This window comes from Brachyistius frenatus, unplaced genomic scaffold, assembly GCF_029030835.1.
Source record: "Brachyistius frenatus isolate BFR_SWC_R1_liver_20210118 unplaced genomic scaffold, ASM2903083v1 Contig_142, whole genome shotgun sequence".
Classification (NCBI taxonomy): Eukaryota; Metazoa; Chordata; class Actinopteri; family Embiotocidae; genus Brachyistius; species Brachyistius frenatus.
The window spans coordinates 750,478-767,563 of NW_027210741.1; the positions used below are offsets into that span (position 1 = coordinate 750,478).

Sequence of the window (17,086 nt, forward strand, 5' to 3'; positions counted from 1 at the left end):
AAATACCAGCAATTAATAAACTTCTTCCGACTCAGCATTTTCCTACCTCTGGGTCGTTCCAGCGTATCGCTGCTTGGATGTCCCACCCAGTCCAGATATTCAGGTTTGCTGTCGCAGGTCCTGAATGTGTCCCTCAGAATTCACAGGTAGTTTGATAAGGTTCCTGATCACTGGCGAGGCTCTGAATGAAAAGTCACTTGCTCGTCACAGAAAGAGCTGGGCCTGCTGGTTTGTTAGAGGATCTCATCCACCATCCCTCCTCTTTTATTTGCCGACGTTTTATTATTAAGCCTTTTTGTTTTTCCCACATTATTGACTTTCTTGCTGATAATCTCCTTGTTCTTGTTATTTTTATATTTCTTAATTTCAATGGGATCAGATTTCCTTTTCCTTTTGCAGTCGCTCTGTTTTCCATAGGTGGAATCACTTTAACACATGCAAACTCCTCATTTAAATACAGCGATTTGCACCTGATTTCAATGACGCGATTACTCTTAGTAAATCGAAATGTGCAAACTTTTGGATGGAACATGCAATTTAGTACCCTTTATTTGAGATCTTAGTAAATCAAGCCTTTAGTTTGGTCTGTTTGCTAATCCTGGATGAGGTAAACACACATGCAGTTGTTTATCAATGGAAGGGGATTAGCTGTTGGAGCACAAAGATCTGCCTGTTTGCCCAGAGTTAATGGCTGCCTAAATCCAGGTTTAATCCACAGGCGCAGCAGGCTGCCTAATAAACATGACCACAGTTGGGTGGAAATAAACAGTTTCCTCTCTCGTGCTCCGTTTTAAACACCGCTGAAAATAACCGAGTGTATTTTCTTCTTTCTTTGCGTGCAGAGGTGGACATCGAGGGCATGGAGTTCACCCCCGGCGAGGCGGACAGTGTGGACAGCATCAGCGACGGCGAGGAGGAGGACCACTACAGCCTCCAGAGCAGCTCCAGCGACACCAGCTACACAGCCACACATTCCCACAGACTGCAGCCGCACCACTGCTAGACAGCGCGCGGCCATCCATTTCTCAACCAGCTTCCTCACCCGTGCTTTCCTCTCCTCACCCTACCCTTCCCTGATTTGCGATCTCCAGGGCCGCCCACGACCCACATCAGACCAGTCCACAGCGGCGGTACACCCCGAACCTGTTCCTCCTTTCCTGGCTGCGACTTTCCAGGAAGCACATGGGGCCGAAATGCCACTCAAGCCTTCCTGACCCCCCCCTCCTCCTGACCACTGACCCTACCTCACCCTACTGTATCCTGCCTGAACCTGCCCCTCCTGACACGCCCTGCCCTCCCGCTGCCCTCACAGCCCCTACCTAGCTTTGCCGCAGGCTCAGAGAGCGCAGAGCACAGCTTGTGCTTTTTTTTTTATGTGGGAATTCTGTGGTGAGGTGGACAGCTTTGACTTGTTAACTGGTGTGTGTTTATGTGTGTGTGTTTATGTGTGTGTGTGTGTGTGTGTGTGTGTGTGTGTAGGAGAGCAGAAGTCAAGGGAGGGAGTTTCAAAGAGGTCAAAAACAAAATATAAGCTTCAAGTCGTCTTCATGTGGCAATAATACACAGACAGGGCCTTGCACTTAGTTTGTGATGTAAAAGGTAAAGCACTTCTGTTCTGCAATATACGCGAAATTTGGACCTCGAAAGTTATTTTCATCACAAACACCATCTTCCTTTCACACAATAACAAGTACAGGAGCAGCGATTACAGATGTCCTGTGGGTTCCTTGAAAAATCGGACTGCTGACAAATGGTCAAAGCTTAAAGGAAGAGTTTGAAATTCTGGAGGAATACGATCATTTTCTGTCTTCCTGAGAACTGGGTGAGGAGAGAGACAGGAAACAGCAGTAGACAGCGAGCCTAAAAATCAGCACTTATAAAGCTCACGTGTGATACACGTTGTTTTTTTTTTTTTTATATATATTCAAAGCCAAAAGTGTCAAATGAATAGGTTAGAGAGATAATATGCCTGGTGAATTTTGATATTCTTACACAGTTTTTGTACACATTAAACAAAAAAAAAAAAATTGATTGGCGGGCTTTAGCAATCCTGCTCGGCATATTTCTTCAGTTTAGACAGAGCTCGGCCAGCTGTTTGCCCCTGTTTCCACTCTTCATGCAAAGCTAAGCTAAGTTAAACTAAGCTGTGCAGCTTGCTGGCTGGAGTTTTATATTTACACGCACATACAGTAAATCTTCTCATCCCGCTCTCAGCAAGAAAGGGAACAAGCGGCAGAAAAATGTCCAACCGCCCCTTTAAGTGTCCGACTTTTTGAGCACGCCATCAACGCCTCAGCCAGCGCGGGACTTCAAATGGGACTTTTCCCCAACAGCGTAGTCGCACCTTCATTCCCGAGCGCGAGCGAAGACGACCGGAAAAAGTTTCAGAGCTGCAGCAGAGAAGACAAAATGTAAATAGATGTACAGTTGCTGTCCAAACCCTCGCGTCTCCCTCTGGTTGGGTTGCCTAACCACTACTCCACACTACTGACCACTACACTATACCACCCATATGGTGTGGATGGACTACTACGTCAAATCAAAATAAAAACGAGACGAAAAACTCTTAGTACCTAAAGATGATTTCCTCTCAGTAGCTAATTGATGTAGCAATTAATTGAGTCTTGGTGGACCACGAGGTGTTAACGGGGAGACTTTTCCCCTTTTCAGATGTGGATGGCAAGATGTTGCTTACAGACAGCGGGACCAGCAGAAAAATTAGGGCTCCTCCTGTTTGTTTTGTTTTTTTTTTTTTTTTACTTCGTCACTAATGGATCCTCGTCTGTGTGCACGACGCCATCCACCCATAGTTTGCATTTCTCTACAGCTCTGTTGCTTTCTCTGCAGTGTTGATGTATGACTGGATTTCTTTTTTTTGTTTTGTTTTTTTTGTTCTGATTAACAAGTCAAAGCTGTACATGTGGACAAAAAAAAAAAAAAAAAAAACGGGCTGGCTGTAAAGATTTGTTCTCCGTAGAGGCGCTCATTTTTAGCTAATTTAGTGAACTAATCACATTCAGCTCCCTTTTTTTTTTTTTTTTAATTTCTATCACAAGATTAATAATCTTATTTTCTCTCTGTTACTTGTTTCCGGAGCTTTTGGGCACTGCTAAAGACCAACGTAGGTGGAATTTCTTCTCTAACTTGTCTGTAATTTATGCACAATAGTCACTATTGACGGAGGAGGCGATTCCGTCGCTCTCTGACCATGTAGTAATCAGTAGCCCCAGTCTCTGGCAGTCTTTAGAGCTTGGCACTTTAAAAACAAAAAGGGGCCGGTCCACCATGACTGGTCTGACCAAAAAAACAAAACAAAAAAAAAACAAACAAAAAAATCACAAACAACAAAAGACTCAAAAGAAAACAAAAAACTTGCATACAAAAAAAAAAAAAAAAAAGCTACTTGTCACTGAAAGTGATATTAGCCAGTGTAATCTATATTTCTTGTAGTAAATTTTGTATTATATTTTCCTAAATGTCATCTTACAATGAAAAGACAAAAAAGAGTGAGTATATCTATCTATCTATATATAAATATATATAAATATATACGAGAGACAGACAGACAGACAGGCCAGGCTTGTTGAAGGGAGAGCGGGGGCAGGGGAGCTGATACACTGGCCCCTCTCCCTTGGGTGACTCTCCTGCTGTCATTCTGTGCCTTGGTGAGCCTTTGACCTCCCTCCTCCTCCTCCTCGTTCCCACCTCCTTACCCTCAGCCCCGTACTCAGGTCACACTCCCCTCCCTCTTCTTCTCCTCCTCTGGCAGGGGCTGAAAGCTTCGATTTCAACCCTTACCACGCGAAACACTTCCATGAGCAAGGGGCGTGTGAAGAGACGACCTCATTATATATAAATAGAAAAAAAAAAAAAAGAAGAGCTCCCCTTGGTCTCTACTGAAGCCGCTGTTGTACTACACCCTGTCCAGGCACTCCCCTCACCCCCTTTTTTTTTTTATGTCCACCCATCTGCCAGTGCCGCCTCTGTCACGGAAAAATAAAAACACACACTGGTGAACTCCCATGGCAGCTTCCAGTCGCCCCGAATGGTCACCGACGGGGTTTAAAACTTCTGGGCTTGAAGCGTGTTTTATCTTTTTTTTTTGTTGGGTTTTTTTTGGTCATTTTTACGATTATTGTATGTGGACTATGTGTTTGTTCAGCGGGAGTCACTGGGAGAGGAGCGATAAAAGAATAATCCAATCAATGGCAGCTTAAGGTGTTATCCTCTGAGCTCCCAGTGGTCCGTCCCAACAAATAGTGTTACCCATTGATCAGGGGACCTCTTGAGACACAGCAATATTACCATCGTGTGCTTTCTGAGGGAAGGGGGAGGGGAGCCAGGGTTTTTAAGACAAGCAGGTGGTTTTGCTTTTGACTGTGTGGTGCATTTTTGGTGACCAACTTACTTTTATTTCGATGATTTTTTTTTTTTTTACCTCCTATCTGCACTCTCTCCAAACACTGCAGGAGGGGAAGAAAAATTCACTGGAGACGAGAAAGAAAAAAACTTCTTTTTTTTGTTAAAAAGCTGTTTTTTTTTGTTTTTTTTTTGGTTGTCATCCAAAAGTTTACATTCATGTCAAAAGGATTTGTACATGACTGTTTGTAGCAAAAATGTCCTCTTCAGTTGGTTGGTCAAATGAACAACCGAGTAAACCATATTAATGGTTTAAGATTATTCTCTTGCACAGAACCTCCCAACAGGAAAAGTGACGCAAAGACGGGGCGAATGGGATAAGCTCGAGGGCCAGATATGAGATTATAATTTTTCAGTGGCATCATTGAAAAATGTACATAGTGCACACACACACACACACACACACACACACACACACACACACACACACACACGCGCGCGCGCACACACACACACTCAGAAGGAGTGGTTTATGAGCAGCTTAGCGGACATGGTAAGATTTCGTTTGAATGTTGGATGGAGTGTTTATGGAAATTCTTTTGATGATGTGCCTTGAAAAAAGTTATTTTCTTACAAAAAAAAAGCAGAGATTGTACCAATTAAATGAAGACTGTTAAAACAGTTACAGTTGCTCTTACTTTTAACCCCTTTGAGACACAAAAAAAGATGTTATAGCGCTTCCCCTTTAATGACAGAAGAGGCAACCATTCATGTCAGAAAGTTGAAGGGGCTTTTCATTGAAATCCTTCTTACATCAAAGTGTAAAACGAGCGTCGTCGAAGAGAAGAAGGCTCAAAACTAACGTCGGAGCGTGTGCAGACGAGATTTGTCGTTTGCTTTTATGTTGCCGTGTTGCAGAGATTTGCTTCAGTGTGTTAGGTTTTGTAAGAGCGCAGATGTTTTGGGGGAGTCAGCACGCAGAGAAAAAAGAAAGAACGGAGGGTGGTAGGTGGGATGAATTAAGTGTGTGTGTGTGTGTGGGGGGGGGCTCATAAAAGGACAGAATGCAAAGGGACAGGTCTGTGCACACCGATAAAATCAGAAAGACATCTTTCTTCCCCTTCGGCCTGTTGATTAACGGTGCTTACAAAAATCGACACACCGACTTCCATTAAATGTTATTCCTGCCAAATAAAAAGTCACTTTTAATCCTTCCATGAATAATAACAATTCCTGTATGTGATTCAAGATGAAAAGCTTTATAACTACCTTACCACTTTCCGCACTTCGGCCTTCGTGTCTTTTCTCCTCATTTTGCATCTTTATGTATCGGTGCGACACTCTCCGACTCTACGATGGGTGTCGCACCGGCGTTGTTGTTCATTTCTTTTGTACCCACCAGAACCTAGAGGCTGTCGAGGGTGAACTGGCTTGGATTTAGTGGAGGAGTTGGTTTGGGCTGACACACTGTGCAGAGTCGGGAGAGTTCTGTGCCAGAGACCTGTGAATATGTTTCTTTTTAGCGGATGTGTAATATGCATTCAGAAGATGTTATATAAGTTCCTTTTTTTGTTTTTGTTTTTTTTTGTGTGCGTGTGAGTGTGTGCGTGCGTGCGTGTGTGTGTGTGTGTGTGTGTGTGTGTGTATACACGAGTACCTGGTGCTGGCTACATTTTAGCAAACACTCTAAGGTATTGTGTATTCTCTCATTGTAATATAATTAAAATGTTTTATACATAAAGCTGCCAGCTGTGAAGTCATTTATGATCCGCCGCATGCAAAGACACACTACTGATTGAGTGATAAGATAGATAGATAGTTACTTTATTAATCCCACAAGGGGAAGTAGTAAAGAACAACCGTGACAGTCTTTAACTGAGCAGAGCAGTAGGGACATGCAGATGAAGACTTTGAAATGAAGCCGGGCTTCCTGTTTGGTTTCTGCAGCTGTGAAACTCTTCTCTGGAATATTAACACATTTTGAAATGTCAGACTTCATATTTTGTTATTGTGAGAGCAGCAAGACGTTAACTGACGACATCAGAGGCAAAATTAAATCAATAACATATTCTGGTTTATTAAAGCTCAGTTTGACAACCATAATGAAGAGCTGAATACATACATCTTCAGCTCAAATTCAAAAAGATTTGAATATTTCTAGACCTCTCACTACCTGGTGAAAATAAATCAGCATGAAACCAGTTATATGAATTCTTGTTCCTAAACAATTGATAAAAAATACATCACATTAATTATTTTTCAACTATAATTCAAGTGTTGCAGCAAACAAACAAAAAACAAACAAAAAAACCCCATCCTGTCATGTCTATCTTTAAGGGAATGCAATCATTTAAATGTTTAGGCTAATATCATCTTCACATCAACAAGCAAATTGAAATTGTCTATTTTCACTAATGCACACAGTCATACAGTTAAAGGCTAATTTCATTACAAAGGGAATCTGAGCTCAAAGAAGTGAAAACGTTGCTCATTCTGACTCTTTGAATTGAAGTCACTTTGGTATTGTGATTATCAATGCAATCCTCACAGGCTGGCTGGCAGCACACTTTCTAATTGCGTGTGCTATATTACAGGATACATTGAGCTCTGACACCATCAACACACGGAGAGATAAATCTAGATTACGTTTTGTGGTTTACATTTCTCCTGCATGCACATTAAACCATTTACATTATCATCCTGTTCTTATGTACTTGAAGGAGCAGTGTGCAGGATTTAGTGGCATCTAGTGGTGAGGTTTCAGATTGCAGCCAACTGAATGCCCCTCACCTTACTTTTACCCTTCCAAGCGCATACGAAACTCACAAAAGTGTTTAAAAGAAAAAGTATTTGATTTGTCCCTTCTGGACCACTGTAGAAAAATGACGGTGCAATAAGGTGCGCTCCCGGAAGAGGACCTGCTCCCCATGTAGGGCTCATTGTAAGGTAACACAACTATAAAGATTCATAGTTTCAGGTGATTGATTATACATCAACAAAAACATAATTATGAATATTATATTCCATTTCTGCCAAAAGATCCCCCTGAACCCTACACACGTTAGTGAAATCAAAACACAGTCCCAATATTATGACTTGGTCTAGTGTGAACAATAACATGATACTTGAACTCGTAAAATCCCGAAAGAATTTTCACAATATGCAGTAAATAAATAATGAAAAGATATGCTGATCAATAAATATAGTGTCCTGTTACTCAATAGTCTTCTGCAGTAGATTTGAAATATTAAATAAGTGGCCTCGACACAGCATTTATAGCTGACATTAATAGAACAGTAAAAAGGTGCTGCTGGTCTGAAGGCAGTAGGTCATATACGAAGGCTCAAGATCTGAGATTTAATGAAAAGCTGAGAAACAAAGAAGGATACAGGCAGCTAAGTGCAGACAGGAAAAAGCAAACGTCCAACCGACAGTAGAGAACAGAGGTAATTCAACGGGCTGGTTCGTACCACAGAAAAACTCCCGACTGCAGTATTGAAAGACCACGTGAACGGCAATCAAGTGATCGAAACGATCGGAAGGTGTTGTGCCGAGTTCATGCACCTGTGCAGTCTTTCGCACGCTGTCCTGTCAGACGTACTGCTGTGGTTTCTTCGGGGAAACAGCAGCTGAAGCCAAGCTTTTGGCTGCCTCTTTGGCCTTCTCGGACGCGTCCTTCACCGTGTGCCTGAGCAGCCGCTGGAGCGTCTCTCCTGTAGACCCGAGACAGGAGGGATAGAGTGAGCAGGTTATTTTTCTCCAAATCCCTTTTCAGACATGGAATAGATAACACTGATGGCTTCCTCAAGCTGTGGAAAGTGAGGCCTTTCTGTTGTTCACAAACAGGATAGTGTGGGCTGCTCGCTGAGTGCGATTTCTGCAGCCTATTTCTTACTAGCACAGACGACACGACGCTATGCTGGAACTTGTCTTTGCGTCTTGCCGAGACATTCATCAATGCTGCTGGCAGGCAAGAAAGTCAGAAATATATAGAGGAAGACAGATGCTTTTTTTTTTTTTTTTTTTTAAACCTCTTTTGCCCTGATTGCACTGCAAAGAGAAGAATGATTTTTAATTTCAGACCTGACAGGAGAAGCATCCTTCTAACAACGTCAAAATGTCAAATTGGTTTTAATTTGTTTTACTACAGAAGATGATATTTTATCAGTGACTGTAATCCATGTGAACAAAAAAGCAATTTCCCTCTCGGTGTTTCCAACCTCGTGCTTCAGCAGCTTTTGCTTCAATCTGACTGTTAATGTTAAAAGCGACAGGAACGAACGGCGACTTATCAAGACTGGAATCCTCCATAAAACCGACTCGGGCCTGCAAGACGGAAACGTGGCATAATCTAGATGATTATGGAAGTTTCTGAAAAGTCTGTATGCGACCACACCCTCACTTGTCTGCTGTTATGAACTGCCTCACACTGGATTCAGAGCCGTGGGCGGCAGAGTCTATTTGTGTCTGCCCCGACGGTGAACCCTCGATATAAAGTGAGCAACAACCAGAGTCACAATACAGCAGAAGGAGTTCCCTGCATTGTGAGCGAGGCAGAAAGGAGACAAACATATTTCGGTCAACTGCAGTATAATTCTAGCAAGCAGATACAAGCTTCTCCAAAAACTTAATTGAATTTACCCCGATCAGCCACAAAATGATAACTTAATAACCAGCCTAATATTGTGTTGGTCTCCCTCGTGCCACACAAAGAGCTCTGACCCGCCGAGGCATGGACTCCACAAGACTTCTGAAGGAGTTAGTAGCAGATCCTTTAAGTCCTGGAAGTTGTGAAGTGGGGCCGCCGTGGATCAGACTTGTTTTCTAGCAGATCACACGGATGTGAAAACGGCTTAAGATCTGGGGAATTTGGAGGCCAAGTCAACATCTTGAACTCTTGGTCCTGTTCCTTAAATCATTCCTAAACAACTCTTGTCACAAGGGTGGCAGGGAGTACTATCCTCTTAAAATTGGGTCCTGCCATCATGGACAGGTAACATTTACATGAGTGAGAGGACCTGAGGTTTCCCAGCATAACATTGGCCAGAGCGTCACTTCCTTTTTGCCTCAGAGCATCCTGCTGCCATCTCTTTCGAAGGTAAACGACACTATGATGTGATGTCAACGTAACGAAACGGTGATTCCCCCTCTTCCATTGCTCCATGGTCCAGTTCTGATGCTCACATACCCATTGTAGACGTTTTCGACGGTGGACAGGGGTCAACATGGGCACTCTGGGTTTTTCGGACACCTTCCTATCAGTCGGAATTAAGGTTTTCAGTATTCTGTGCTACAGCAGCTCTTCTGTGGGACCGCAGCACGCGGACCAGCCTTTGCTACCCATGTTTAAGTGCCCTTTGAACGCCCATGATCCTGTCACCGGTTCACAAGTTGTCCCTCCTTGGACCACTCTCGGTATGTACGACCTATTGCATATCGAGAACACCCCAGAAGACCTGCCGTTTTGGAGATGCTCTGACACAGTCATCTACACGTCACAGTTTGAGGCTTATTAAAGTCACTCAGATCCTCACCCTTGCCCATTTTTTCCTGCTTCAACACATCGACATCAAGAACTGGCTGTTCCCTTGCCGCCTGATAGATCCCAACCCTTGACAGGTGCCATGGTAACGAGGTAATCAGGGTTATTCGCATTACCCGTCAGTGGGTCCAATGTTATGCTGATCGGGGTATTTCAAAGTTTTGCATCAGCCTTTACTCGGGGCTTTTCAAGCAGTTGCTGATAGAAGAGATGCTAATTAAATGTTTGTTCACAGCAAGACATCAAAGGAAACTTGCACAGTTAACTGTTCAAAATAATGTAAGCGGGTCTCCAAGACGAGCATTGTGTCAGTTGAGCTTTGGTGTATGGCAGAAAACAAAAAGCATGAACGTGTGGAGCAAATGAGCTCACAGTAGAGGCACGCACACCTACTGCATACAATCAAAGCTTTTCTTAAATCCCTCCCACATGTCACACTGCTCTCTCTTTGACCCGAACCATCGCTCTCCCTCAATATGTCTAATCACAGAAAAACAAACTGTATAAAACAATCAAACATCGACTTTAACATCACCGGAAGTCTTCTCTGCTCTGCATCACTCATCATTGACTCTACTGCCATACAATGGCAACATGTAGTAAGCGATGCTATTTTTAGTCACAGGAGTTTGCCTTTACTTTAGAACGACTTGTTTAAATGTAAATCTAATGTTGAACTTTTTTTTCATCTCTATACAGTAACAGTAAAGAATAGTGTTTTAACTGTATACTAATGTTGATGTAGCATCCTGGTACCAACATGTACAAATCTTAATTTTACTAAAACACTAATCAATATAATATGAAAAGGAAACCTTCCTATTAGGGTAAAACATTTTTTTTTTTAAACTGCAATTCATGTAGATGAATGTAGGGGCTTTAAATCACAATCAGTAATTTCCCATCCTCCAGCTAGTAGCAGAAATGCTACATGATTCGTTTTGTTTTGTTTTTTTAGCTGGAAATTGGAAATATTTGTAAAAATAGAAAAAGTGCTGGTGTAGTTTCCTCTGATAAAAATCTCATGACAGGGCTTTAATGTATTCTCATATAAGAACGCCATTAGACTCAACTAAACACACACTTCATCTACTTCTATATTAATACTCAAATAATATTTGAAACACTGACAGATATGACAAACAGGGAGAGAGTCACTACCTCAGCTACATTGTCTACTGTGTGGGCTCATGTATGGCATCATGTGACAACCCTGGTTGAGGCCTGGGATGGCAAATGGATGCCCGACTCTTAACACACTTACCACAACGCTCAGCCTGATGCCAATTCCTGTAGTGCCGTCGACAACGTGGCAATGGGACAAAATCACAACAATGGGAGAAACGCCCTTTCAGACAACAGGACGCTGCATCAGCACAACACGTAGTTTGTACCATAACACAGACCTCACTCGTCCGGGCCGTCGGCCAAACAGTGTGCCAACTTTATTTCCGTCTATCTATCTATGGCTTACCGTGATTTACATTCACAAATTTCACTTGTCACACATTAATGTTTGAATTTTTTATTTTATTTTCTTCTTAAATGAAGTTTATCAAATGTAAGTGAGCCAAAACTGTCTGTAATTATTGATATGTGACTTTCGGAGTCTGTTTAAGTGTAAATGCTTTGAGCATGCCAAATCAAGGGCTGGGATTAGAGCTATATTTTAAAAAAGAAAAGGCATTTAAAGTAATTTAAAAAGAAATGACTTAGTGTAGCTTCCCAAAATATATTTTAAGGTTTTTGTTGTATTTTTATGAAATATCTTTTCATTTTGGACTTTTGATCAGACAAAACCATTTTTTTTTTTTTTTTTACTATTTTCTTAGTTATATCTAAATCAAGAAAAATATGAGTTCATAATAAAAAAAATAAACATCTGCTAATCTGATTTTCTGCAGCTGCCAGTATTTGTTAGTGAAAACCCAAATATTTACAGACAGCACATTTAATTAGCCTGAAGTTTACTCATTCATGATATCAAATTATTGTTGTTTTTGTTCACGTCATCTCTCAGGGGACAGACAATTGCCTTTTAATATGTCCTGCTCGGTAATATTTTGTTTGTGTAACACTGTATTCCTAAAATGTTTTGGTCTGAGCCTAAATTCAGAAGCGGTTTGTCCCTGTAGTTGTCATGGTTTCATATCCCTGTGAAGTCACATGGTGTCTCTGAGCTACAACAAGGACCTTTGGGCTACTTTAGGTGCTTAAATGAACCTGTTTCTAAACAAAACATGCGAGGAGTAAGTTAAGCTCTGAATAACGAGGGTGAGCCTCAGTTCAATGGGATTAAAGAAAATACATAAGAATGTATTAAAAATATTTGGCCATGTATCAAAATAGTACAACAATATGTAATGTAAATTAAGCCACAAATGAGTGAAAGTGTCTGATGTGTCACAGTCCTGTTTTGAGGAAAGAAGGCTCAGCTTTGTGAGTGTTCTCTGCTCCATACATGGCATCAGTTAAAAATAACATGTTTCCTTCTACTTCCACTTTTCTCCTGGTTCAGCTGGAACACACGTGCAGTGAAATGTACAGTGGACATACCCTGTAGGTTGAACAGCGCATATTCCAGCCCCTTCATGGCCTTCACCTGGTTGCTCTTGAGGCGGGCCAATCCAAACTCCTGGGAAAAGACAGAACAGGAAATGGCTGTACTGTACATGGGGGGGAGGGTCTCACAAACAACACTGTCTTCTCTCTGCTGGTCTCTGGGGATATCTATGCATGCATGGCATCTTCCTTATCTAATGATAACAACTTCAGACTGACATATTTCTGGCACTGATTTCTCCCCTCAAATCTCCGACTTCTGTATTTTGGCATTCGCACAGAGACTGCTGCTCCTCTGCCGCCCTCGGCCCTACAAATCTAACTAAAGGCTTCAAATTAATATTAGTACAAATAAATGTATCCCCTTGAACTGAAGCAGGTAATTCTACAGTCAGGGGTTAGAAAAAAAATAAAATCATCGGTTCTAATTAATTGAGTGAGAGGGGCAATCAAAAAGTACTAATACTGCTCCTGTTGCGCACAAGCACAGTGACGTGCACGAAGCGGCTATAACCTTCCCGAGTAAGTATGTCAAGTTACCACGCTTGAACAACATCAGCACTCGAGTTACACATGCTTTTGAAACGTCCCCACCAACCTCACAGCAGAGGGCAGAAAGAAGTCACGGGGAGCACAATCTGGCAAATAGGGACGGTAGGGAGCTATGATTGCGTTGTTCCGGGTGAGATCCACCCTCGTCGGTGTGACACTGTTCTCCTACTGCTGTCACAACCCTACGCTGAGTCATTGACATCTGATTTAAGACACTTACAAATTTAAATGAGAAATAAGTTTGACATAAAAAAAATTCACATCGATCTAGTGTATTTTACACTCAGTACAGAGGTTATATGTACCTGGATGGGTTTGGAGAAGCCATAAATGCTTGAGGAGATCCACGCCTGCCGTTTCAATTGCGTGGTTGCTGGCTGCTCCACCGAGTCTTGGAAAACACATCGCTCTTCAACCGACTGATTGGGGGAGAGAAAGCGTGACGGCAGGTCCCGTTAAAGTACTGTCTATTGTAAATGTCGTATTTTGGCATTCAAAACTCGGAGATTTCAAGTAACTGTTACCTCTCGTGTCGAGAATGAATGTTTCTGCGATTGATCTAATTTCAATAAATGGCTCGAGCAGTAAGTATTGTATCAGGTATTAAGTATTTTACTCAGAATAAGAGTCATTTGGAATTTTACTAAATGTTTTGGCAAAAAAAAATTTAGGGTCACAATTTGATTAAAGATTTAAAACTTACTTCCTATTTTAAAGGCTGCAACAGCTGTGGAAGTTCTGTTTCTGTATCCCGTCACACTCTTTGGGGCTACTTTTGTTAGTTTGACTGCATTATGTTTCATATCGCAGGGGATTAAAAACTTGAGCATCATAAATCCATCTGGCTGTGGTTTGCAGCATATTGCATTCAGAGTGTTAGCACACCTTAAAGCTGCATAATGTACAAGCCATGTCAAGGTCCTTCTTTCCCGGGAGGTTATTACATGCGTTCAAACGCTCGGCTCCTTTGAAGATCAAGCTGACTGAATGAATATTTCCTTCTCTTTACCAGCTACACCTGAATGCAGTGACGGCGCAGAGTTCAGTCTGTCAGCACAGCATACAGTGTTAAGCTAAGATGAACTCAGGGATGCAAACAGGTGAGGCGTACACAGAAAAGCTGCAAAACTCAAAGGGTTCAGGGCATGCTCAACATGTGATACAATTCCTACAGGTATTCACTTTACATGTATATTTGTTTTGCTTTTTCAAGTATATTTGCATCTTCCAAAGAGCCAAGTTACACATGAGCTTGCCTTTAAAAACCCTGGATTAATTAAAAGGTCACAAACTATTTCAAAGCAAATTTGTAAAGCCAGTCTACATTATATTGTTGAAATATAGATAATATATAGATACAAACTTACTAAGTGCTTATCAGTGTGCCTAAGATGGGATTAATCGGATCTGGGATGGTCCATGGGTGTTTCGCTCGAAAGAGTGACTGTGAGCAGAATGTGGTTGCATTTAACTTAAGATCATTTGAGAGTTTTAGGGAGATATGTGTTGTGTTTATGTTTAAGCAGCGGCCTACAAGCTACTCCACACATTCTGTGAAGACCCGCCCTACTCTGCCTCTGAATACCTAGTAGGCCTACTTGTTGCCTTCATTGGTTAAGAGTGAGATGGTTAGAGCCAATCAGAGGCAGAGAAGTAGCAGGTTGTAGTAGAATGTGTGTGTGTGGGGGGGTATCCACCGAGAGGATGAACAGAGGTATCTGAAGGCCCTTCAGAGATTTGCACGTAACCTGTTCCACACAACCAACTCACAGTCACCAAAGAAAAAATAAGTAAATAAAAAAAATTCTCCTCAGAGCTATAAAAATCTCATAGGTGGCCTGTTTTGACCTCAAAATTATTAATTTTGAAATGTACAAAATGTCTTTGTGCGTGCAGGGATTTGGAAATTTATATCAGTGTTAAGTGTGGTAGGAAATGAGCTCTAGATAAATAAACAACCTTCAAAGACACTGGATAGGAAACAAGGCTACATGTCAAACAATGTCACTGAAATTGTTCCAAAAAAAAACAACTGAAAAAAAACAAACAAACAGAGAATGAGACATCTCACCATGAGGGTTGTGTGGTTTAGGTTCCAGGTGTAGGTGGTCAACTTCCTGTTAACAGGGTCCACGATGGAGTCCTCGATGATGTACACGGAGCGAGACATGCCGGCGGGGAAGATGCTCTCCGCCCAGCGAGGCAACCGATTGGTCTTCATCAGGAGGCGTCTGGAGAGGAGCCGGTGGTCCGCGGTGACCTCTCGGTAGACGACGTCCTCAGTGAGAACATGGGTGCTGGTTGACACACAAACACGCAGCCTCATCAGCGACATGCTCACTGTTTGGGATTACTTTTCAACTTGAGTTTAAACATGGGTCCTAGATTAAGCCTTGAAATTTCACGACTTGTTCGGTGACTTGTTGAGCTTTCAGGCAGGAGCAAAATATTGGTCTGAACAACTGACAGACTTCATATTTATGGAGCTACGCTGCTAACAAGCCTAAAAAAAATGGCCTAAAGTACCGTTAAGGATGTGTGGACTTTGACACCCATCAAATGTGTTTAAAAGAAAAGAAAATTTAAAAAAAAAGCACTTTTGATTATAATGTTGACAATAAAAATGTTTAAATACCTGAATGGGTTTGGGTACCTTTGCCAGAAAGCAGAGACAACAGAGTCCCATGTACTCCTGATGTCTGTGCTGTTACAGAAATACTTCACCATCCTTCTCTCGGTGAGGCTGATGACCTGAATCTCGAACCCTGAGGTCCCTTAATGTGACTAGTACACAAAACGATGAAAGCTTGGGTGCTGACTCCATCCAAAGTCTGACACAGTTCTGCAAAAGTGAAGATAATTATCAGTAAGAAGCAAAAAAGCAAATTGCTTCTGAATACTTCTTGAGGGCACTACATACATTACATACTGTAAACACTTACAAGCCGTACACAGTAAATTCTTCGTGCATTAACATGTACATGTTGTAATATAAATTTGCTTATTTGCGTCATATTTGATTATATAAATAAGCAGTCAGAGACTCTGCCTTACCATTTATAGATATTAAGCTACTATAGGCAACATTGCATATTAGTAAGCCAAAGTGAGTTACAGAAATACTGTATTTTGTTATGTGATTTATGGATTGAAATTACTTCCGTTGGTAATTCATTTGTTGGGTATCAGAAACAACTGATATTTTATCCATTAAAAGTCCCTCATCTGATTTTCGAGAAAGTTTGCATGTTAACGTTTCTTTATTTTGAATTTGGTATGTCTTTATATTTTTTTCCTTTTACGACATAACTCACCACTGTGTGCAAATATGTTCATGAATATCAGAATCAAACGCGCAAAGTTGATAGTAATTCACTGTGTGTGCATAAAACAGAGCTTTGAAAAAGTATGTTTTACTGCAGAGTGTAAGTGCTCCTAAAATGTTCATGGGGTTTTCTTAAATGAAAAGGAAGATTTGGGGGATTTGAAAGGATATTTCCTGGGATTACTGAAATATCTTCACTGCTAAATTACATTAATATGTAAAGATCCTTAAAGCCACGTGTAATCCTGATGATGCTTATTCTGCACAGCAGACCCCGTAAAACACAACCAACATCAGGTCAATAGTAAGTGGGTACTTACGCCATACGTGCACACGTGTTAGACCATGTTAGACAAGACTCAACTCATTTACATAATTCAACCGGTTTCCATTCAAACAGTGAGAGGGAGCCTGAGCAACAACCGGTATGCTCATATTTCAGGACAGGTTGAGTATTTGACAGGTAGGTTACCTTGATGATAACCCGGGTTAATAAAGTTCAGCTGGCCTCAACACTGAGTGGACAGGAACCGACGTCCCAAAGGCGATCAGGAAACACGTGATTTCTTACCTGCTAATAAAATGCTGCCTCACAAATATTCGTGATTGAAGTCCACAAATGTACCAACGTTAGTTAATTACATCCATTATGCTCCGTGTGACGGACAAGAGAGAAAACGAGTGATCGTAGTCGGACTGTTTCACAACAGACACCTTCTTCTTCTTCTAAGTTTTTTTTTTGGGCG

General features: G+C 41.6%; 2 protein-coding genes across 4 annotated transcripts in view; one reads left to right on the plus strand and one right to left on the minus strand.

Moving 5' to 3' along the window:
• The window catches only part of mxd4 (MAX dimerization protein 4), a 28,636-nt gene extending 22,536 nt beyond the window's left edge, over positions 1-6,100 (plus strand). The window contains exon 6 of one of the 3 annotated variants that reach the window (XR_011311668.1): positions 843-925. Coding sequence is in view for 2 of the 3 variants with exons in the window: in XM_069715411.1 (XP_069571512.1) it covers positions 843-1,214 (372 nt within the window). In the remaining variant the exon portion in view is untranslated. Of the gene's footprint in view, positions 1-842 lie in introns of all 3 variants that reach the window. The other 2 variants (XM_069715411.1, XM_069715412.1) reach the window with 2 other exon arrangements.
• Positions 6,101-6,411: 311 nt separating this feature from the next.
• On the minus strand, positions 6,412-17,086 carry LOC138630835 (PRELI domain-containing protein 1, mitochondrial-like). The gene is made up of 6 exons (XM_069715413.1): positions 16,912-17,086; positions 15,651-15,857; positions 15,087-15,312; positions 13,321-13,434; positions 12,458-12,536; positions 6,412-8,072 (listed from the first exon to the last, which is right to left on the minus strand). The coding sequence occupies exons 2-6, from the start codon at positions 15,740-15,742 to the stop codon at positions 7,951-7,953; spliced, it is 633 nt and encodes a 210-aa protein (XP_069571514.1). The 5' UTR covers positions 15,743-15,857; positions 16,912-17,086; the 3' UTR covers positions 6,412-7,950.